General features: G+C 43.3%; 1 protein-coding gene across 1 annotated transcript in view; it reads right to left on the bottom strand.

Moving 5' to 3' along the window:
* The window catches only part of LOC126363580 (nephrin-like), a gene marked incomplete at its 3' end in the record, with an annotated part of 482,953 nt that overhangs the window by 10,824 nt on the left and 447,365 nt on the right, over positions 1 to 24,764 (bottom strand). Inside the window, exons 9-11 of the mRNA XM_050007978.1 lie at positions 15,712 to 15,871; positions 8,446 to 8,739; positions 2,360 to 2,650 (exon numbers count right to left, since the gene is read on the bottom strand). Of these exons, the coding sequence (XP_049863935.1) occupies positions 2,360 to 2,650; positions 8,446 to 8,739; positions 15,712 to 15,871 (745 nt within the window). The remainder of the gene's footprint in view (positions 1 to 2,359; positions 2,651 to 8,445; positions 8,740 to 15,711; positions 15,872 to 24,764) is intronic.

Below are 24,764 nucleotides of genomic sequence, written 5' to 3'. Positions count from 1 at the left end.
TTTGCTTTTTATATCCTCCTTTCTCCGTCCATCATGGGTTATTTTGCTGCCTAGATAGCACAATTCTTTGACTTTGTGTAATTGCTGTTCTCAATTTGGATGTTAAATTTCTCGCTATTCTCATTTCCGCTATTTCGTATTACTTTCGCTTTTCTTCGACTTACTCGCAGTGCAGTTCTGTCTCATTAGGCTGCGCATTCCAGTCAACACATCCTGTAATTCTTCTTCACTATCTCTGAGGATAGCAATGTCATCACCGAATCTTATCATTGATATCGTTTCGCACTGAATTTTAATGCCAATCTGGAACGTTCATTTTACTGCGTCATTGCTTCTTCGATGTGTAGATTGAAACTGAGCGAGGTGGCGCAGTGGTTAGACACTGGACATACATTCGGGAGGACGACGGTTCAATCCCGGGTCATGCCATCCTGATTAAGGTTTTCCGTGATTTCCCTAAATCAATCCAGGCGAATGCCGGAATGGTTCCTCTGAAAAGGCAAGGCCGACTTACTTCCCCATCCTTCCCTAATCAGATGAGATCGATGACCTCGCTGTCTGGTCTCCTTCCCCGAAACCAACCAACAACTGTAGATTGAACTCTAGGGTCGAAACACTACATAAGTGTCTTAAATCCATTTTAATCCGAGCAGTTCATTCTTGGTCCTCCAGTCTTATGTGCCCTCTTGGTTCTCATGCACAGTGTATATCAACCGTCTTTCCCGATAGCTTATCCCTATTTTCTTAGGATTTCGAACATCTTGCATCATTTTACATTGTAGAATGCATTTACCACATGGCAAATCCAATGAAAGTATGTAGAGCGTTGTCCTTCAGAGCTATGTCTGTTTAAACATTCGTGTTTAGCTTCAGGTATAAGGAGTGCGGCTTTAACGACACAGCCAAGGACCTTCTGATCGCACAGTGGGAGATGTTTCAGCAAACCGTGCTGGACCGCCTAATCTGCAGAAAGGAGAGACTATCTACCTCTGGTATACCCATGCTATGGTTGTCGTTAATGTAACGAAATTTTACCTCTTGTACAAAACGATTTTAGGAACAACTAGTGTTAACAGATTTATTTAGTCGTATGGTGATTTGATACAATATACAGTTGATACAAGGCAAGTGATTTTATACAATATACATATAAGACAAGATTAAGTCCGTGTTTTTCAAGCAATTAATTGAGCTGGGTGTGAGAATGAACAATTTATCGGTAATTCCAGGGTATGAATGAAGTGGACATCGTTGGACTAAATGTTCAGTTCTTTGTTCTTCTTGATGACATTCATACATTGGTGAACTGATCCAGTCTCATTTGTACGTGAAGTAGCTACAACAACCTTTGCCAGTCCTTAACCTGTTGAGGCGACACCAGAGGTTCCTCGGTAGGTCAAAACCTTTTGGCTTCTTTGTGGGGCCAAAGTGATGGGCTCTTTTTGTAAGACTTGATGGTCTTCTTGATTGCAATCGTTGCTGTGGCGGATGACAGAATTCCTGGTGCAGTGGTACAGAGGGTGATGAAGATATTTTCTTGGCGTCCCTCAGTAGAGCTTAACAGATAATACGCAGACATAAATATTTTATTCCCTTCCAATTAAAACTTCCTGGTTGTGTGATAAGGTTCCACTGTAGCACGGAATAACTCTCGAGCTGTAGTTGGAAATGATCTTAACTACCACGCTGGAGGGCAGTAGGAAGCAATACAGCACACTAGTTGGGTGTAGTCTATCTTATTGCTACCCTGATCGCCCATGTGCATTAGTAGTTTCAGTGTAACTACTAAGACCAATGCTGTAGCTGCCTATCCAGTTACTCCCTGTTCAGCAGTGTTTATTTTTGGTAACTTTTAACCGGTCTCCATAGAGTAGTTCTTAGCGTTACTTCGTAATATTAGTACACACTGGTATCACAAACGTATATGAACGAATGGGTTTAGTGGAGGACGCAAGTTAAAGGTCTTTGGAGTGTAAAAATACTAATGGAATGGGAAAAGCTACTTGACGTCGCTATCAACCGATAGTATTTTGCTGGATTACGCTGAATGGAGTACATATATGTTTGAAATTCAGTCAGGATTACGGTTTTCAGTGATGCTCCTGAGGGACAAGGAAGAATGCTTCGTCGTATATGTTACAGTACTTAAGGGGGGTAGGACGTCAAACCTACCCCCTTAAGGTGTCCATCACAAAACCTGCTCTGCTAGCGGTAAACTGGAGACGTAATGAAAGCTTAAAATTATCTGAATGATAGTCGTGTAGTTTGTTGTTTGTCCACCAAATATGCAACGAAAAATCTGTTACGTCAGTTTATCATAAAGATTATGGGGTTAACGAGAACGGCGGAAGTAACTCACCCACGTGCCTCTCGGCGTCACGGAGCGTGATTTCTTCGATTAACACAGGAGGACTGCGGCCTTTGGCGTTGACGGCAAAGATGGCAACCCAGTAGCTGATGTCGGGCTGCAGCTCGGTGAGCGTGAAGGCCGGAGTCTCGGACGTCAGGTTGTAGCGAATCCCTCCGCCAGAGTGCAGCACCAACGCGAAGTGCTGCGGGAGGCCCCCGTCGAAGCCCGGCTGACACACCACCTCGACCGAGGACGACGTCTGGTTCCACAGCGAGCAGTTCCGCGCCGGGAAGGGCTTCCCTGTAGAGAGCGCGCAGATGAGCAGCCGCCTCCGGTATGACAACTCAAAACGCCACATCCCTAAACCTGCTCTGGAAGTTTTTATACAGGAAGAGTACAAAGAAGTAGATTCAGTGTCAAAATTCTACGTGTGCCGAGACACTATAAGTATTTTTTAATGTTGAAAATTGTCATATTCTGACGTCGCCAGAGAGCGGGAAGACGGTACATTACTGCCGTAGGTGTAGGCAGCGCATGCACAACACGGCTGGCACTTGTCCTTGGCTGACGGAATATAGATAACAAGATAACACAGCGCAACGCCAACGTAGTTTAAAAAGCAAATTCCAGTTTCTATTTATAGTTTCCCTGACACATTTATTCACAGTTGCAATTCGTTCAAATTTGGACCTCGTTTAAAATCCATATTAATTAGCATTTACGTTTGTGATATTGTGAACTGTTGGCAACAGAAATAAAACTGAATAAATTTTCTTCGTATTAGTTTCGTACATATGCTTGCTAATAGCATCTAAATTTATGCAGATTCCAGACTTTAACGGTAACATGAAATACAAAATGGTTCAAATGGCTCTCAGCACTATGGGACTTGACTTCTGACGTCATCAGTCCCCCAGAACTTAGAACTAGTTAAACCTAACTAACATAAGGACATCACACACATCCACGCCTGAGGCAGGATTCGAGCCTGCGACCGTAGCGGTCGCGCGGTTCCAAACTGTAGCGCCTAGAACCGCAAGGCCACCCCGGCCGGCAATGTGAAATACAGTTAACGTTTCTAACCTTGTAAAGATGAAATATGAACAACATGGTATCCAAACGAAATCAGCTACTTCTCCTTGAGACCTACATATGTGTTATTTATTAGTTGATTTCTTGGGCATTCATTCCAATGATATAGACATTTCGTTAGAAATTGTGGAGACATTGAAGAAGCAGGAAATAATTCTGACGATTAGGTGATTTATGTTTCGAACGATGATCGTTGTGCTACTTAAAGTCCCAAACAAAAGTATAATACCTTCGTAGACCAAACGAAACATGCTCAGTACCAGCTTTCACTTCTATGAAGCGAAGAAAGTGAGAACGGTTAAAGTTAAGCAGTGTGCAAAACCGGTTTCGTCTCGTAAAATCTGGAAAATCTGAACATGAATTGCTTAAATGGAACAAAGATTGGCACAAGGTACAAAACACGTGCCAAAATAAAACTAGCAAAAGTGTGAAAGAAAAATCATTAGAAAATTTAGCACTACTCGTAAGACTCAGTGCACTATTGCCGAGAAAAATCTACGAGACACGTCACTCTCAACTACAAGCCAGATGAGCATTATTAACGTATACCCTTCTTCGACCGCGTAGACAGATTCAGAAAATTATACAGAAAAAGAAGTCGAAAAACTACGAAATTTACTTCAAGTAAATGTCTAGAGGAGATGTTATGAATAGATAATACCATACAGAAATTTGCATCTGTCTTGAAGACAATGCATCTTGTTAAACCTTAAAATACTGTGTATAAAGACAGCCAGCCAGGTTTTGTGCAAGAACATCGTGCAAACCGCACTGTATCACTTCGGGCAAAGAACAAAGAAAAGGGTCAGTCCTGCAGTCGATGATTAAGAAAAGGATTGTTTAGTTGCGAGAATCTTGTATTGGATGTAGTAAAAGCTGGAAAAACGAGATGGAATAATTACGAATATTAAATCCGAAACGTCTATTCACTTCATACATAAAATAATTTATTGTTCTTCTTGGTCTCTTGGTCTGGACATGACGAAACATCTATCTTTAGGAGGATGACGAAAAGACTTTTAATGTCATGTTATTCAACCTCTCGATAAAGAAAATTCCTGTTTCCTTCATACAATACTATATTTAACATTTTTGTAGCGATATGAACTGTTTCATTGTTAATAAAATGTGGATTATTAAAAAAATTTCATAAGAGTTGTGCTAGTGGAATTGTTACAAAGTATTTGCTGTCAACAACTTAAAATCCTGGTTGACCCAAGTTGTCTGTTATGTAACATCATACATTGCCTTGCTCTTTTCACTTGTGCTAGCCATTTGTATAACAATCACACCTGCAACATTTTCGACATCGGTATGAACTGTAAGTTATTCAAAAATTAATGGATTCAGACATTTTTGGTATGGTTTAACTACTTAAAATTTTAACTTTGGACTTCGCGCTAAGCGGTGGTACGTTCTCTTGTCGTTGCTGCGTCTGCTTGTTCGCTGAATCGTGCGATAAGCAGCATGGACTGTACAAACTACAGTTATAAAGGATTCCAAGAACAGCAAAAATGAGTAACTTTAACATTTAAAAATATATTACTTGCAGCAGGTCTTATGACATAAAATTTTAACAGTGCCTTTCTCTTGGTGTTTCCTTCCCGTGTAAAAAGTTTCATTGTATCTTTGAACACGTCGGACTGGACCCTTACCTTCTCAGAGACTTACGGCTGTGTCTCGTAAACAATTTTTGCTTAATGCGTCGCGCTTCAGGTGTAGCTGCCATAACTATTCAAGTTTGTTCTTCCATAACAGGATTAATATAAAACTCAAGATGTCTCATGCCGAAAATTTTCAATTGATTAAGTATCTTTTGTTTCTTAGAAGCCCCTCAATATCTCAATTAAATAAAGAAAAACATTCGTACCGCAGATCACATGATCGTTGCCTCTCAAAACGTTTGACGCAGTTTTAGATCAACAATTATTTATAGACTTCAGAAAAAAGATGTGATTCGAAACCGGCTTATCTTCTGCAACATTTAATTCGGATATTTTACTGTGTTAGAACTCATTTTTTTTAACGTACGTGAACCAATGAAGAAGGTTCGTGAATATGAAGAACAAAAGCTGTTCAATGACGTGAAGAAACTCCATACTGGGTAGGGAAAATGTAGATGGAACAATTAAAATTTTAAAAAATGAAGAAAATCATGTCCAAGTACGAAAAGAAACAAGGTAGCCGTATGGCCTACTGTCGAAATATACATATTTTCAACTGAATGCTTAATATCGACTTAAGGCCAAGAAAAATGAAAGAAATGCGAGACCACTGGTAGGTTGTAGAGGAATTACCAACATCCTCCTAACCACTAAATTATAGAAAGAAACTGGGAAATAATGGTATTATTAGGCGCTGAGAAAAAAAGATAACTGAACAAGTTCCTCTATTCAACGAAAGTTTTTCACCAGTGTAAAATACTGGTTCTCACGAGATCGTATACGTTCAACAAATCACTGTATATAAATAAATAGTATTCTGTCATTCCTATGGCGTGATCGGTGGAGCTCGATATCCTAAAACCACTTTTCTTCAGCTATTATGCGAAATTACTTGTTAATGAAACCACCTTTGCTGGAGTCTTTCTCTATCTTTTATCCCTTGGGACTTACAGTCTCTATCCTTGAAGGGAGTCTGTCACTCTCAATTATGTCTCGGTGTTCGTTTCACTTTCTTCTGTTACCTAAATTTGCACCCTTTAGGCTAAAAATATTTAGTTCTTGCCTAATATCTTTATTTTTCAGTCTGCCTTCTAATGTGTAACCTTTAGCTCGTCTCAGGATTTTTTTTTTTTTTTGTGCCTGAATATGGTTTTCATACTTTTGCTAATCAGCCAGGTTTCACTTCAACAGAGCAGTGTAGGGATTACAACAGTTTTCTAGAATTTAATTTTAGTACCTTTCCTAGTTTTGTTTTCAATGTTACGTTCATTGTTCCACTTACCTGGCTAAATTTACGAAGCTAAAATTAATATATCTTCTCTGTAGACGTATGTCACCGCACATCATAGGTGTATGAAGTAGTTTAGTTGCTGTAAAAATCCTCTGATCTACCTCTATTTTAGTTCTAATTTGTACTTTCCAAACGAAGCCTATTGTCTTTGATTTTGCTGTTGAGATCTGCACGTCAGATTTCGCACTTATTTGTTTCGTTAGGTAAACTCTTTTCTGATTGTCCTTTTCTTTGCCTGCTAGAATCACTGCATCGTTATCCTATAGTAAGTTATTTAAAAAAGTCCTCCTTTATTTTTCGAATTTTGTTTTTCATGTATGCATTATTTCATGTATGTAATTTTGAAGGAAGGAACAAAGAAGATTGGGTTTAACGGTCCGTCAACATTGAAGTCATTAGAGATGGAGCACAAGCTCGGATTCTGTCACGAATAGGGAAGGCAATAGACCGTGCCCTTTCAAAGGAACAATACCGGCATTTGACTGGTGCAATTTAGGGGAACCACGGAAACAAAGTGACGATTATTGAAATCTATGAAATAAAACCGTCATAGCTTCTGAACGGTTTTCATGAGGACTTTCAAACTGTACAGTTGGACGTGGGGAATGATGGGAATTGGTATATGAATGTGGTTTGGTTTAGTGATGAAGCTCACTTTTACTTGGATGAGTTCCTCATTAAGCAACATTGATGCATTTGGGGGACTGAGAATCCTCATTTTGCGATCGAGAAATCTCTTCGCTCTCAACGGGTCGCTGTGTGGGGTACAAAGTCCAGACACGGAATAATTGATGCGGTGTTCCTTGATGCCACGGTGACAATCGACCGGTACTTGAAGGTTTTGGAAGATGATTTCATCCCCATTATCTGAAGTGACCCTGATTTCGACAAGATGTCGTTCATGCAAGATGGAGCTCGACCCTATCTAAGCAGGAGAGTGTTTGATGTCCTGGAGAAGAGGTTTAGGAACCACATTCTGGCTCTGGGGTAACCAGAGGCCACTGGCATGAGCCTCGATTGGCCGCCATATTCTCCGGATCTGAAGACATGCGACCTCTTTTCATGAGGCTATATTAAAAACAAAGTGTTCAGCAATAAACCAAAAACTAATGATGAGCTGAAAACATTCATTAAAAAGCCTGTCGATGGCATCGATGTTTAGACACTGCAGTGGGTCATGCAAAATTTCGCTATTCATTTGCGCCACATCATGCCAATGATGGCAGACATTTCGAACATGTCATAACCTTCATTCTAATATCTATAGTGACGCTTGCACATTTAATAAAGTGTGTGGACGCCGTAGTTTGTAACTAATTTGCGTGTTTTTCTTATAGTTCTATAACTGTCTCTGTAATTCTGGATGACCGGACGCGGGTATAAAACTTAGTCCTCCAGTGTGATAACCATAGCGGTACCTCGCTCTGTGTATTTAATTTTGAACAAGGTGTTGAGAAGCAGCCTTGTCTTACTCCACTGTTTGTCAGTGTCTCATTAGTCACTTTTCCGTTGAGATCTAGAGTAATAGACGTGTTCTCATATAAACATTTTATCACATTTACTGTTCAGTTATCAGCAGTGAAGAAAATATATTTAATCAGTATATGCCAAAACGTTAAATGGGAGACAGTAATTTGAATATAAAACGAGATTTAAGGACCATTCAGTAGTTGTATAGAAATATTTGTGCAACCTAGAGATATATAGAGGAAGATGTCATAATATCTCAGCTATCATCAAAGAGTATAAAGTACAATACATTTTGATGACAAGTAACTGGCAGCTCCGCATTAGATATTCTTCTTCGACTTTTATGCCAGGAACTATAGCACTCCGATTCATCAGAATCCTTAATAAAGTTGAAAGATAATTACCTCGTTCGTCTTTTATCCCATTTGTGAGTAATATATCTTATGCGTAAATGGGAAACATGAGAAACTACAGTGTAGTGGACGTGAGGAAGCACTGTCGTTAAGAGTTTCTGGCACGCGACTCAGTGGTGTGAAAGGAAGGGAGGGGCACGGGAGCGTCACAGCGTGGGGCCTCACCTGCGGTGACGACCTGGAAGACGCAGGGCGCCGCTTGCGTGCCGACCTCGTTGTCGGCCCAGCAGGAGAGCGAGCCGTAGTCGAGGTCGGACTGCACCGTGTAGCGCAGCACCGACACCTCGCCCGCGCTGGAGAACCGCTCCGGAGACACCTCCATCGTCTCCCCCGAGTTGTTGAACTTCCAGCGGAAGGCGCGCGCCGGCGGGTCGGCGTCCACGTGGCACGAGATGTCCAGCGTCTCGGATCGCGACGCGCCCACCACCACGATCCGCTCGTGACGGCATCGCGGCGCGTCTGAGGCACATCGCATCTACACTGTAATGCTCCGTGATAGGGCAGGTCGCCTGCCTGAATTGGGTACGCAATCCTTCTAATCCCACTCCTACAGACGAAAAGGACGATAACGAAGAAAACTACGTGAGTCTTAGTCTGGTGCATTGTAACGTTCCCAGGCAGCACACACAATATTAATAAAATGAAATGACATTTAATTGTACTATGTACGCCGCTATGATGCAATTCGAATGTACTATAATTGTTTAACAAAAAATGTTATTTAATTTTGTGTAAAGGACGTTGGTTATTATTGTAATATTTTCTGTAATAATCTTCTCGATGTATTCACGACTGTAATATTTCTATACTCATAATGTAATTACGAAATATGTTAATATCTGCGATGAAAAAATGTAAAATATATCCACAAATGAAAATAATGTTGTAAGATTACAAAGAGATATTCAAAATCAGCAGTAGTATAAAAATCGCTACATAATGTGTATTCTTTGTCGTCTTTCTCTAGAGCTGAGAGAGAGAGGAACCAGTGACGTAGTATTATATGAATGAGTAGACTTCGTTTGTCTGTATCTATCTTTAGCCGCCATTAGAGGAGAAATTAAAAAGGTGTGTTATTTCAATTATTGTTATGGTCTAAATACATTATAATTTATCAAAATTGTGTATTACTAATGTAAATTAGCTTGCCCATGTCATCTATAGTATTTCTTTAAAGAATTTTCAGCACTTTTAGCGATTATCGTTGGTGTTGCTCGGTTGTGCCGCGACCGAACGATTTGCAGCGGCGGCACATTTAAAAAATTGTCCGCTATAATATCAACAAAACCCGTAAATCGGGAGCAGGTAAAATTAGCAGTGAATTAGGAAATATTTTTCTTTTACAGCGATCCTGAGGCTGACTGAATTTATTACTGGTTTTACATTTTTGCATTCATAGGCGGATAATTAGCGTTGAAGTTGTTAATCTGTTGGCTCTTTCCATTACTAAAGCAAATAACTTAAACGTATAGTTAAGTGTGTTTTGTCAATGATAATTAAACGTTCTGGTCGGCTTGGCAATATTTAACCATTTTATGCTAACAGAGACAGTCCTGTGTTCCATAGCTAACGCCGGGAAAGAATACAGTAAATATTTAAAAACCCACTGCATCTAGAAAATGTGTGCCAAGGCCGAAATACGTAAAAAATTAATTTAAATAAGTTTCAAATAAATGTTATTAATCAGTTAGTTTGAATTTATCAGCATGAGAGGGTTGCTAAGGTTCACGTAATTTTAAATGTGCTTCATTCTGTCTAAATGAATTTTTATTACCAAACGTAAATAAGGGGTTCTACAACAAAGTTCGTACTGAAAGAGTAAATAACATAAATATTTAAAGACATTTCTCCCCCATTTTCATTTTCATATCTTCCCCATTTTCATTTTTTACATAATAAAAGTATTTCTTTTAATTTTTTTTCATCAAAACATGCATTCGGATTAGATTACATTACAACCGCTTGCGTCTTTATATTGATAGTTAGTCTCATTTCTCCCTGTCCTGGAAGATCAAGAGCTCTTCGTCCCTTGAAATTAACCAAGAAAAATTGCTCAGATACTCAAAAAAGGTAGACGCCACACCGGCTCCATTTGGTGCGTGCAAAATTACAGTGAGTGAAGTGAAATCAACATATACAATTATTTTGAAACATCAGATATGTGAGTTTTCATGCAACTTTCGTTTATTTTAAAAAGGTGGAAATATTCGTCGCACATTTTCGGATTCCAATTGTAGCTTCACGTCTGCTTGTTAGAGATGCTCTGCAGTTTCTTATTTCTATTTATAATATGGGATTCTCCGCATAACTATCAACATACACTACTGGCCATTAAAATTGCTCCACCAAGAAGAAATGCAGATCATAAACGGGTATTCATTGGACAAATATATTATACTACAACTTACATAAGATTACATTTTCACGCAATTTGGGTGCATAGATTCTGAGAAATCAGTGCCCAAAACCACCACCTCTGGCTGTAATAAGGGCATTGATACGCCTGGGCATTGAGTCAAACAGAGCTTGGATGGCTTGTACAGGTACTGCTGCCTATGCATCATCAACACGAGACCACAGTCCATCAAAAGTAGTGACTGGCATATTGTGACGAGCCAGTTGATCAGCCACCATTGACCAGGGTTTCCAATTGGTGAGAGATCTGGAGAATGTACTGGCCAGGGCAGCAGTCGAACATTTTCTGTATCCAGAATGGCCCGTACAGGACCTGTAACAGGCGGTCGTGCCTTATCCTGCTGAAATGTAGGGTTTCGCAGGGACCGAATGGAGGGTAGAGCCACGGGTCGTAACACAGCTGAAATGTAACGTCCACTGTTCAAAGTGCCGTCAATGCGAACAAGAGGTGACCGAAACGACTAACCAATGGGACCCCATACCATCACGCCGGGTGATACGCCAGTATGGCGATGACGAATACACGCTTCCAATGTGCGTTCACCGAGATGTCGCCAAACACGGATGCGACCATCATGTTGCTGTAAACAGAACCTGGATACATCCTAAAAATGACGTTTTGCCATTCGTGCACCCAGGTTCGTCGTAGGGTACACCATCGTAGGCGCTCCTGTCTGTCATGCACCGTGAAGGGTAACTGCAGCCATGGTCTCCGAGCTGATAGTCCGTGCTGCTGCAAACGTCGACGAACTGTTCGTGCAGATGGTTGTTGTCTTACAAACGTTCGCATCTTTTGACTCAGGAATCGAGACGTGGCTGCACGATCCGTTACAGCCATGTGGATAAGATGCCTGTCATCTCGACTGCTAGTGATACGAGGCCGTTGGGATCCAGCACGGCGTTCCGTATTACCCTCCTGAACCCACCGATTCCATATTCTGCTAACAGTCATTGGGTCTCGAGCAACACGAGCAGCAATGTGGCGATACGATAAACCACAATCGCGATAGACCACAATCCGACGTTTATCAGAGTCGAAAATGTGATGGTACGCATTTCTCCTCCTTACACGAGGCATCACAACAATGTCTCACCAGGCAACGCCAGTCAACTGCTGTTTGTGTATGCGAAATCGGTTGGAAACGTTCCCCATGTCAGCACGTTATAGGTGTCAACACCGACGCCAACCTTATGTGAATGCTCTTAAAAGCTAATCATTTGCATATCATAGCATCTTCTTCCTTTCGATTAAATTTCGCGTCTGTAGCACGTCATCTTTGTGGTGTAGCAATTTTAATGGCCGGTAGTGTATTTCTTTCGAGCTATTAATATATCGTGTCAGCATTCATTATAATGCAAGTGGAAGCGGAATTGGGAGGAAGGAAAAGGAAAGAGAAGGAACTAGTGAAATCTGCTGCATTGAAATCTTATGTGGAATCAGTGGCGACGAGTGAAGATGTTAGCTGGACCGTGACTCGAACCCGGAATCTTCTGCTTCGTGGGCAGTTCTGTTAACCACTACACCACCCGGACATAGTGTTTATCGCAAATGCTCAGACTATCTCGGGACGCTCCCTCGCCGACCCACACTCCCAATTAGTGCTACCTATCCGGAGTACTCCTACAGCTCCTCCATGCTCATTAATTTTAGATTCCCGCCAGAAGTCGAATATATATGTTCAACCGCACTGATGCGTGTTGGTTTCATCGCTCAATGAGGTGAACCAATTACATCAATGCGTGGTGTCTGCTCTTTCGGACATGTGTCAGGCAAGCTTTTGTCCAACATTCACACAATAAATGCAATATTACAAGGTCTCTGCGCAGCCGCATAGCGAATTCTGTCAGTCAATTTAATAATTACTACCTTCAAAGTACAGACTTAACTGTAGCATCACATTAAACCTTTGTCAGTGCCGCATTAGTTAGGTAGCAAGAGATAGCATATGCTACGGGCCCGAGCCTTAGGGAGGGGGGGTGAAAAGGTGAACTATCCACAATTTAGATAAGTTTAGAACATTCTGACTACTGATTAATAATGTTCCTGGCTTCACGATGACGTACAGTGTAATCGGTGTGTCGGAGCTAACCTCCATGGCCAAAAATAGCTTCTTAGCGACATTTAGTTCATGCAACAACCCCCCCCCCCCCCCGCCCCTCCTCTTGCCCACGTGGAGTGTCTGTGCGGTTAGAGGTGCCATGTCACGGATGCGCGGCCCCTCCCGTCTGAGGTTCGAGTCGTCCTTCGGGCATGGGTGTGTGTGTTCTTCTTAGCATAAGTAAGTTTAAGTAGTGTATAAGTCTAGGGATCGATGACCTCAGCACTTTTGACCTCAGAAGTTCACAGGCATTACATTAACAAACCACCTGCATGCAACCAACGCCACACAGCACAACAAGTGGAAATATAGAAAGACGGAAGTGTAGACGTCGGCAACACCGATTCGAAAACGGCAGTCGACACAAGCTCCGAGGGGTACAGACGTCTAACGATCAGTGCTTGGAGGCCAATAGTCAGTTAATTTTACAACGTAGAAGTTTATTAACTCAACGACATCGATTTTATATAGTAATTCCAAAGCTGCTGACTGAAAAGAGGAAACCACTGAAGAATAAGGTAAGGTTCTTGTTTGTTCATATAAAACAGGTTCTTGTTTGTTCATATAAAACAATAAAAAAGTATGCTGGTTCTCGGCATGTAACTGTGAAGGAATGAGCTGTTTGTGTTTGATATCATCATAAAACACTGTAGTTTTTATTTCGATGATTTCGAATACAGTAGACACAAATAATCGTTCAAAATTTGTTCGCCCTTAGTACTGGTATATACACTGCTGGAAATTGAAATAAGAACACCGTGAATTCATTGTCCCAGGAATGGGAAACTTTATTGACACATTCCTGGGATCAGATACATCACATGATCACACTGACAGAACCACAGGCACATAGACAAAGGCAATAGAGCATGCACAATGTCGGCAATAGTACAGTGTATATCCAACTTTCGCAGCAATGCAGGCTGCTATTCTCCCATGGAGACGATCGTAGAGATGCTGGATGTAGTCCTGTGGAACGGCTTGCCATGCCATTTCCACCTGGCTCCTCAGTTGGACCAGCGTTCGTGCTGGACGTGCAGACCGCGTGAGACGACGCTTCATCCAGTCCCAAACATGCTCAATGGGGGACAGATCCGGAATTCTTGCTGGCCAGGGTACTTGACTTACACCTTCTAGAGCACGTTGGGTGGCACGGGATACATGCGGACGTGCATTGTCCTGTTGGAACATTAAGTTCCCTTGCCGGTCTAGGAATGGTAGAACGATGGGTTCGATGACGGTTTGGATGTACCGTGCACTATTCAGTGTCCCCTCGACGATCACCAGAGGTGTACGGCTAGTGTATGAGATCGCTCCCCACACCATGATGCCGGGTATTGGCCCTGTGTGCCTCGGTCGTATGCAGTCCTGATTGTGGCGCTCACCTGCACGGCGCCAAACACGCATACGACCATCATTGGCACCAAGGCAGAAGCGACTCTCATCGCTGAAGACGACACGTCTCCATTCGTCCCTCCATTCACGCCTGTCGCGACACCACTGGAGGCGGGCTGCACGATGTTGGGGCGTGAGCGGAAGACGGCCTAACGGTGTGCGTGACCGTAGCCCAGCTTCATGGAGACGGTTGCGAATGGTCCTCGCCGATACCCCAGGAGCAACAGTGTCCCTAATTTGCTGGGAAGTGGCGGTGCGGTCCCCTACGGCACTGCGTAGGATCCTACGGTCTTAGCGTGCATCCGTGCGTCGCTGCGGTCCGGTCCCAGGTCGACGGGCACGTGCACCTTCCGCCGACCACTGGCGACAACATCGATGTACTGTGGAGACCTCACGCCCCACGTGTTGAGCAATTCGGCGGTACGTCCACCCGGCCTCCCGCATGCCCACTATACGCCCTCGCTCAAAGTCCGTCAACTGCACATACGGTTCACGTCTACGCTGTCGCAGCATGCTACCAGTGTTAAAGACTGCGATGGAGCTCCGTATGCCACGGCAAACTGGCTGACACTGACGGCGGCGGTGCACAAATGCTGCGCAGCTAGCGCCATTCGACGGCCAACACCGCGGTTCCTGGTGTGTCCGCTGTGCCGTTTGTACAGCCCTCTCGCAGTGGTCGGAGCTAGTATGTTGGGTCTGACACACCGGTTTCAATGTGTTCTTTTTTCCATTTCCAGGAGTGTACTTGAGTTTTTAACGCCACATAGGAACGTCATCGACTTGAAGCCATATTCTAAAAATGAAAACAGAACGCTGGTGAAATAGTGACCTAGTAAGTAATAGGTAATTAGTAGGGAGAGTTCTAAGTGACTCGCAGAGGTATCTGTTGGATTTGTCATCACCCTGACAATGGCTGACATTGTCCCCACAGCAACTTGTGTACAATGTGTACTAATACGAGGCATGCATATGGTGTCGATTTGCGAAGCAGTCCGCTCTATGAAGATCACAAATCATCGATATAATAGGGTGTAGAGAGAAGGGTAGAGACACACGTAACGGACACCTGGAGGGTGTAGGAGACAGTCTCTCCCTGGGGGTTATATAAGTGAGACATGAAGTGAGGTCCGTACAGTGGATACTCATACGTAATGGACAGGTGGAGGCTGTTCGGCTGCTGGTCATAGTCTCCCTTCGGAAATGTCAGAAGGAATTTGTAGAGACGAGACTGAAACTTGATATGCAACTGGAAGCTCTTGGAGGCTGTCCCTCCAGGGAGTTTCATAAGCTAGACATGAAGGGAAATGTTTCAAATAGCTCTGACCACTATGCTACTTAACATCTGAGGTCATCAGTCCCCTAGAATTTAGAACTACTTAAACCTAACTAACCTAAGGACATCACACACATCCATGCCCGAGGCAGGATTCGAACCTGCGACCGTAGCAGTCGCGCCATTCAGAACCGTTCGGCCACCGCGGCCTGCGAGACATGCAGTGAGGTGCGTACAATGAATACTCACACTTTACGCGCAGCAGCAAGCTATTGGAGGCGGTCTCCCCCTGGGCGTTGGCCGCGACGCACACGTAGCGTCCGGCGCTGTGCCTGGTGACCTGCTGGAGAGCCAGGCTCTGGTTGCTGTGGATGACGCGCGGAGACGCGTTCTGTGGCAGCACCTCGTCCTGCGGCAGCGTAAAAGCGCTGCTCAGCTACTAAACAGTACTCTAGAACTGGTATATGATAAGTGAGTCTCTCTTTAGTACCGCTAGCTTCAAGAAAATAAGTATCAGTTACTCTGATGCCCTTGCACACTAATAAATTGCCCAGGAAAAGTCGTACATTCTATACTTGGTTTCATGGAAGTAACTGACATGGTTGGTCTTACAAGGAGAACACTGGAAGTGCCAAAACCAGATTTCCCAGAATTCTCGCTCAGTGGATGAGGGGACAAGATAAGTGAAAACTTGTCTGGGTTTATCCGTAGATATTCGACAGTTTCTGCGAAAACAAAGGGCAAAGTTTTCGAGATAATTTATGTTCCGTTTAGAGAGTAACCAGTATAGCCGTAGCGGTAGTCCAGTGACTAGCGTCGTGTCTTAACTCCTTAGCACCCCATGTCCGTAACCCGAGTATTACTTTATTTTTATTTTTCGTTTATCTACCCATGCCGGAGAACATTACTGCACGAATGTTTCCCGAAGTGTATGGAATAACGTTGTCCTTACTGACCTATTAATTGTATGTCCGATGAAGAAATTAAACTATGCCGTCAGTAGCGTAACTAACAGTCTGGTCAACTAGGCCGAAGAGGCCTTGGCAGAGGAGCCAGAGAATGTGTGTCACACAGCATAGGCCGAGGTGGAGGAGGAGGGGAGGGGGGCGGGGGGTGAGGCCTCTGAGGCACAGCGAAGCCTCCTTCCCTGGTGGAGACTGGTGGAGAGTCCCATTATCCAGAACTACATTTGCTGCTCCCTTAATGCGACCAGGAAAATCAGAAATTACTGGCAAGCTACGTAAGAGGAAAGCTGGACTGAAACCCTTGTGACGAAATGGAAAAAGAAAGAGGACAAGGCCTCTGGTGTAGGGAATATGTAAACTTAATAACATGGAACGTTAGAGGGATATCCACAAAAGAAGGGGAATTAAAATGTAATAGAAAACCAAAATAAAACATAAGGTGCCAGTGATCCTGTAAATAATACCCAAAATATATACTGCGGTGGAACAATGCATATGAGTGCAAACCGGACTTGATATAATAATTAATAAAAAAAGTAGGAACGCAGTGGTAAACTAGAAACTGATAAACAAACGGATATTCAGTATCAGATGTAAGTTCTCTAGAAGCTATTTACCCTGTACAACAGTATCAGCAGTGTGTGCCCCAGAATAAGAGTGAAATAAGTAAATTGATAAGTGGAAATCAAAACTACCCCTTCCTGAAAATAGTTTAAAACATTATGTCGGAAACCAAAACCCAGTTTTTCGGAGAAAACCAAGACTAGTTTCATTTTGGTTCGTCGTACACCGATATTAGAAGCAGCGTGTACGGAAGACTGTGCTTAGCAGGGAAGTGAGCTGGTGACTGTAACATTACGCAACCAGAAGGTGCGAGTGGCTCATTGAATAAGACAAAACTACGCCATATTCTGATATGACCGATGCAGAGGTGGCAAAGGAGGGTGGATTTCTTCTGGGAGGAACGTAAGAAGCGCCTTGCAACAGTAGCTTCCTGGATAGTTTGCAGATTATTAGGGGAAACAATAGTCCAACAGATAATATTTTGAGTGATGAGAGATCTTAATTGCAATGGCAAATCCGCAGCTAAGACCATCAAAGGGGATTTTAAGTGAGTAATCGCTTTTTTCCCGAATGAGTTTTTCACTCTGCAGCGGAGAGTGCGCTGATATGAAACTTCCTGTAGTTTGGAAGGTAGGAGAAGAGGTACTGGCAGAAGTAAAGATGTGAGTACCGGGCGTGAGTCGCGCTTCGGTAGCTCAGTTGGTAGAGCACTTGCCCGCGAAAGGCAAAGGTCCCGAGTTCGAGTCTCGGTCGGGCACACAGTTTTAATCTGCCAGGAAGTTTCAATCGCTTTTTTAGCCGAACGGTCTTTCCCTGGGATACCCACATCACTTGGGACCCAGGGGATGACAACTGAGCAAGCACTACGAGTAAGGTCAGGGGAATGTCATGAATAGACGAGAGTAATATTGACCAATAGTCTAGAGACAGTTCACTTAGTCACTATAAATTAAAAGAAGGACGTAGGAAATCTGTTTAGCAAAACGTGGAGCTCTAATAATGGTATCAACACAGCCGTCAAATCACTACAGGGTCCCAGCAACAAATATTGTTCCTGATCTGCGGGAGTCGTAAAAGTGTATCCACGTCTTATCCACCGTTTTAGCGCCGTCAGTATAGATGACGGTAGCATTGTGATAGTCCTGAAGAAGTGAGATGGATAGTGCCGAAAAGTCATGAGCGTGACTGATACTTTAGGTCATAGAAACCTTAGGTTCTTGCAACAGATTCGTTCTAATTTGTGGTATGGGCAGTAATGAAGGAGAGGGAGGAGGGTTGCGGGGGAACCCATTCTAAAGTGGTTAAGCAGACGTTTTGGCAGAGGACCTAGAGGAGCTTTCCAGCTTGTAATCCCAACCGACGGTGAGTATCAAGTCTCGATGCTTATTTTATTTTAAAAAAAACTAATTTATTAAGTGCGATGATGAGGAAACTGTCGTATGGTGATTCGATACGTCAGCATGAGCTGTTATCGATGGAACTGACGAGGTTAGATCCCCATTTAAGCATAGGGACTGTCTATACACCTAGACTTGGTGATGCCAGTTGTCAGTCTTACTCCACAGTGGTAGACCAGGTCCAATAGTTTCAATGCCGATTGTGCCGCTCACCCATAAACGCGACACTGATAGAACAGTCGGGTGAATGAGGATCAAGGAAATACCGAGTAGCGTAATGTGATTCGCAACTCAATTGGTGTTGCCTGGAAAGCAAATATAGCTAAGGTTTCATACGCAGGTAGTCATTTGGTGACGAAAATGGGGGAGCCATGTCAACTGTTTACCAGACTCTTCATCAAGCATCAAGGTCTGTGTGCTTGGTACCAAGTAGTGACCTCTGTCGGGATGGACTGTGGCACGGCGACAGATATGTATGACTCACGTTTTGGGGGGAAATAATTGGAAGCCATGAGAAAGGGTCCAAGCGGCGGCCTTGGGATTGCTCCGTGGAGCTGGCATTCAGACAAAGCTACAGATTGGAAACCATATTAAATGAAACAATACTCAATATACAAAACGGGGTTGACCATTAGTCCGATGGAGGTTACTAGTTCATTTATGACAAGAGGAAGAGTATACATCCGCGTGCGATACGATTCTGTTGATCCATGGGGAACTAATCAGTGCGCCAGCTGCAACCCGAAACAACAGATGGGATAAAAACTGACAAACAAAATGCGGTATGGAGACTGGAAAGCCATAGTCAAATATGACGGTGGGAAGCAGTGTGGCATGCCTCATATATGACACTGACGCGGAGCAATAGCCTATCAGATTGCTGTTTCCAACCTTATCAGATGCTTGGTTGTGGATCGTACCCCCCTCCCCCGGCGCCACCACTTAAACGATACTTTTTATGAGGATATAAGGTCACGTGGCTTGAGAACACACAGCACAGCCGTCAGCTACCATCCTTTTAGTTAGTTTGCAGAGTACGTTGCTGAAGCTAAGAAGTCGGTTACTGTCGCTCCACGTTGCGTTATGGCGTGGTTTAAGGATTGAGGTGATGCTGTTGTCTCTATAATGGCTAGGGTAAAGATCTTCTAGTCAAATACGGTTGAAGTACCTAAGTAGATGAAGTCTGTCAGGTAACATTCGGATGCTGGATCATCTGATTATGAATCAAACAGGGGTTGGGGGCACATCGTCTGACGAGTCAAAAGCCTGAACAATTCCCACATACTGAAAGAGTCACAGTTCTGCGTAGCAGGGCGAAAAGGTTATAGCGATGTCTTCAGCCCACCTTTTATGCATTCCAGAAGTAGCCATGTAAGAAGAGAACTCCAGCGCTCTCTCAGAATCGGTCGTGAGGTGTTCAGAAAAACCTATACATCACCAGAAGTACTACTATGAAGGAGGAAAAAGTCGTACTCCCAGCATTTCTTCTTACCGTCTTTCATTAGACTGCGAGCCTCTGCATGGTCCACTTAAAACTGACGAGTGTGGTCTCTGAAGGGAGTTGCTTGGAATGTTACAGTAGCCTTCGGCGCTCCTGAGCAGCTATTGCAATTTGTTTAATACATGGCACTGACGGTAGAAAGGCAGCACGGCTGATCACGTCGGAAACACTTCCTACAATCTCTTCGATGAGATCTGACACAGAGGCTACGGATATGTTGGCAGAGGTATACAGGTGCATGTTAGTTCTTCAAAGAGCCCATCATGATAAGTGGTCTGTTTGGCAGTTCCAAGGAAGTGACAGGATCACTGGAAAGTTGTCATTGTCACAAAACTGTTCATGTAACGTCCATTTAGAGGGACCACAATTTTGGAGGAAGACAGTATCAAGTCTGTAACGGAAAGGGTGCTATGGGTGGCACTTTAGTAGAGCAGAGAGATCAAGATGGGAAATAAATGGTCAATCAGAAGGCCCCTACAAGACGACGTGGTATTTCCTGCGGGAGATAGAGGGAATTTAGATCTCCAACTTGTAGAGAACCTCATGAGAAGTTGTTGGATTAAGGTGGCCATCTCAACGTCAGTAATTGCCCTGCTTAGCTAAAGTCGTTTCCACTAGCGTTGTCACTGCTTCCATTGTGCTATGTAGGAAAAGCCACTCACTGACGATATCTGCACGAAACAAGGTACACATCCCTCGATATTCACTTTCAGGGACAGTATCGTTCCAGCAGAATCTCTAAGAACTGGAAAATGGGCATGAATGAAACGTGTGCCTTGGAGAACAGCATAGGCCGCAAAACAGGAAAATAAAGTTATTATGGTTCTGATATATTCCATTTTCTTGTCACATTAAGGGCGTCGGGGTTAGTCGTGAAGGATACAAAAGAATTGGTCGTACATTTGAGTTACTGCCTGTCACTTTCCGGAGTCGAACAACATCAAGAAACGGAAGTTCAGAATCCGACTCCTGCAGGTTACTAGAGTAGCCTTCAATCTAAATTGCTTATCTTTCTGTTTCACTACTTTAGGCGATCGGGACTCTTGAGAACGCTTACCTGTTATAGACGTAAGAACGAAATAGAAGTAAGTACATCCGGGAACAATAGTTCATAGGTCTTTCGGCCAATGGCCAGTGTCGAGTCACTTCTATGTAGATTGCTGGGGATAGGGTGTCCGAAAGGGTAAGCACAGGAGGGGAATACTACTTCTCTGGTCAGCTACTGGCTGTTGACATCTACAAAGATGACGCTGTGGGAAGCAAAAGTAGGAAAGATCTACTCCCTCCCAACAGTCACATTTTCTTGCAAAACAGCTGGAGGTCCCCTTCATGGGAGTAAATACGCGAGGTATAACCGGCGAACTGCCCACAGTCGCGGCAACGGTCGCCAAATGGATTCAGCATGTATACGATCGAATTTTTTCCGCGCATTAAAATGAGACAGGCAATTGGCAACCTTCAGTAGCTTTATTTAGCTTTCTTTCAGGGGGGTAGTACATTTTGGGTATCATGAAGGGTGCTCGTTTCTGGAAGTGACAAAAATAGTAGGATACTGGGGGTGCCGGTGCAATTTCGATATCAAGTTGATATACAAATTAATTAAATTGGTCAATTAATTATCGCTACCAACCACGCCCACTCCACCCACCGATTATGTCATGTGCTTTTCTCTGCCAGCGCTTGGGTCCCTGCAACCTCCCCTTCCCCAGCCCTCGCCCTCCCTTTACACTGCATACCCTACTAGGGAAAATTTCGATTTTTTGCCGGAATTTCGAACTTTGGTTGGAGTTTCTTTGTAGCAGGTCTGTGCTGACATCCCACGCTCCATGGCTTGAAATTAAAAGTAGCAGTACCCTTCCTGGGACGTAAACCAAGGTCCTCCTGCACGGAAGGCCCCAGTGCACACCTCTAACACGATTATACAACCGGAATCGCTTGGTAGTGATGGGAAATTAAAAATGGTAAAGCCCTTTCCAGGACTCGAAACCTGGTCCTTTGAACAGAAAGGCCAGGTGCATCCCCCAACACATGGAAACTGCCTAGATGCAGGAAGGGAAGGTTAGGTTAGTGCGCCCTATTTATTTAGTTTGGGAAATCGAAGCAATGATAGATCATAATTACGTAACTAATCATACACATCAGTCCTAATTACACAACTGTATGCATCCATCGCAGGTGCACTCAAACTCAACACTTCACCTATGAACTGGCAGGAAAAGGCTCTGGTATCACGTATGATCTTTATTTTTTTTGCTCTGCTGGGAAATATATTCAAGTAAAGAGATGCTGGTATTCGACAGAGAGGATTTTAATAAATGCTTTACCTTTAAGCATACAGCTCAGGACAGTATCTATCACTGTTTGATCGCAAGTTCACTGCTGGTACCTGTTTGACAAACACCCTGCAGTCCAGTTAATCGAAGCCAATAGATGCTACCACAACTGATGAAAATAAAAATGCTCCATGCTGTAATTACACTTCGGAACTATCGTGATAAAACCACACCTCATAATGAACGGGTCGTAATGTAACACATGTTCTGGGGAAAATTGTCATCCCAAGAGCCTACAGAGAGGGTGGTGGTTCAATGTGCATTCTCCTCAATGGGCGCTCATGAACTAATCAACTTCGAGACAGTTTCAACCCCCCTCCCTCCCCTCATCCTTACCTCCTTCTCCCCCTCTCCTCACTGTACATAGGTCCTGTTCCATCTTGTCGCTGGTGGTCCACAAAGACATCCCTCTGGTGGCATTGACATACTGTCTCCAGTGAGGGAAGATCAGTCACAGATATAGAAAAGGTAAGAGGAGACCGCTGCTTGCAATATATTAAACGTATTTCTCCAAATGAAATTCTGGAGAACGCTCCAGTTCGGTTTATCAAACGGTCAGCCGCTACCGCCGCGCCCTTGCTTTGCGGACTACACCCTTAGGCGTGGCATGAGTGTACCGCAGTCATTAACCACCTTGAGGAGACGGTCCTTCACCAACACAAAAGCACGTATAGTCAAATAAACCGTAAGAGATAAATACAAGCCCACTTAAAGTGGAACTTGTTCGTCTAAAATATAGCGACATAGCTCGACCTCAGCACGCTGCCCCCTTGGTTAGGATGCAGAGGCTTCGTCGGTGACCTCACACACAATCTATGTATGCCTGCAATCCCCCCAATAGGAGTGTCGTTCTGTGGTGGAGAATGCTTTCAGTTAATGTCAATTCACCTCTTATACTCTAGCATCTGTTAAAAAGGAAAACACAATCACGACGATAATAGATGTCCTCTTTCCAAGAAAACAGGAGGAGACCATTTTCTTTTACTTTTATGAGCAAGGTCCGCATAGTTTTTACGTTCGACTGCACGGTACATTTAGAGTCTCATTATTTTGCAACATCCAACGAAGTGCATCACCGCAGACTACATCCAGAAGTCAGGCTATACAGCCCCTACACACGTCGACCCGGCGTAATATTGAGACAAAAAGCTTCCAGTATATTGCTGTGAAAATTACCAATCACACGGAATGTCCTCGTTATTTCCAAACTGCCTTCGAAGTAAAGATAATGCGATAACTTACACTCCGAAGAAAAAACATCTACATTAACAAATTTCTTTCACCTTCATGGACAAATTACACGACCTGAGAGAGTGTCTTGAGTTCAAAACAGTGTCTGTTAATAAACTGTAATGTACTTGTGTGTTCAGATACGTGAAATAACATTCGAGAAGAGAATCTTTCATGCGCTGGCTCACACGTCAGAAAAAATCTCAATCATTTTACGTGCGACAACAACATGCTACAATTCAAGTAGACTTTGGCAAGTCCTAATACCAGAGTGAAGCTTTACCACAACTGCATTCACGAAACAAATTGTGAGAGTCTCTCTTGTAATAGAACCTCCTATAAGGTTTTACCACGTCTCTAACTTTCTCCCATGACACCGAAACCGATTACCGACTGCATGCTTACATTTGACATTTTTGCTCCATAACTCCCCTCTACCGACATGCCTATGAACTTTCTATCACACACTAGACCACTGTGTTCCAGTTTTGTAAGCTTTTTGATCATCATAGCCTGTTTCACGCAATCTACTCACATGGTAGGCGGAATAAAACACTATCACTTCTATGTTCCACAACGAGCTATAAGTCAGGTGGTGTCTAATTTATAATTGGAGGTTATGAAATATAAAATAACAATGGTCTTGCGGTAGCATGTATGTTTTCAACATGAAATCGTGACGATAATAACAAGAACTGTCGTGATTCTACGAGAATGGATAGATCCGATTTCCATTACTTGTACGAGGAAAATCGGTGACGTTTTGAGAGAGAGAACTATCTGCATCCAAACGTTAACCAGTTAAACCACTCCCTATAATAGAACGTCCTATAAGATTTCACCTTGTCTCTCTCTTCCGATGTATCGAAAAATCAATACGTCTGCACGTTCACATCGATCACATTACATATACACATATCACCCCGTGGAGCAAATGGCCAGTGCTCGAAGTCGCTTGCACAGATCTGCGTAAAGTTTTGTCGAGTGTACAGGAGGAAGACCATATCCAGCAGACTTCAATCGCAAGAGAGAGATTCTGTATTTGTCCTTCTTAAGCAGTTTAATACAACGATATTTCGGCTATAACGCATCCAATCAGGATACACCTACAGTTTGGTACACTGCAACTCACTTTGTTTTTCCACCATGGCTTCGAGGTCTGTGTCACGTGTTAAAACGGTATTAACACGTTTCCATCCCTTGGCTCTCGCAGAAAGCTGAGTATCGCATGGTGTAAATTTCGCAGCACCCACAACACACTGGTCGGTATGAATAAAACACAGAATCGATGTTCCTCATTGACAAAAATGTG

This window comes from Schistocerca gregaria, chromosome 1 (genome assembly GCF_023897955.1).
Source record: "Schistocerca gregaria isolate iqSchGreg1 chromosome 1, iqSchGreg1.2, whole genome shotgun sequence".
Taxonomy (NCBI): Eukaryota; Metazoa; Arthropoda; class Insecta; order Orthoptera; family Acrididae; genus Schistocerca; species Schistocerca gregaria.
Note: the sequence above shows the minus strand (reverse complement) of the source record. Positions and strands in the feature narration are given on the sequence as shown.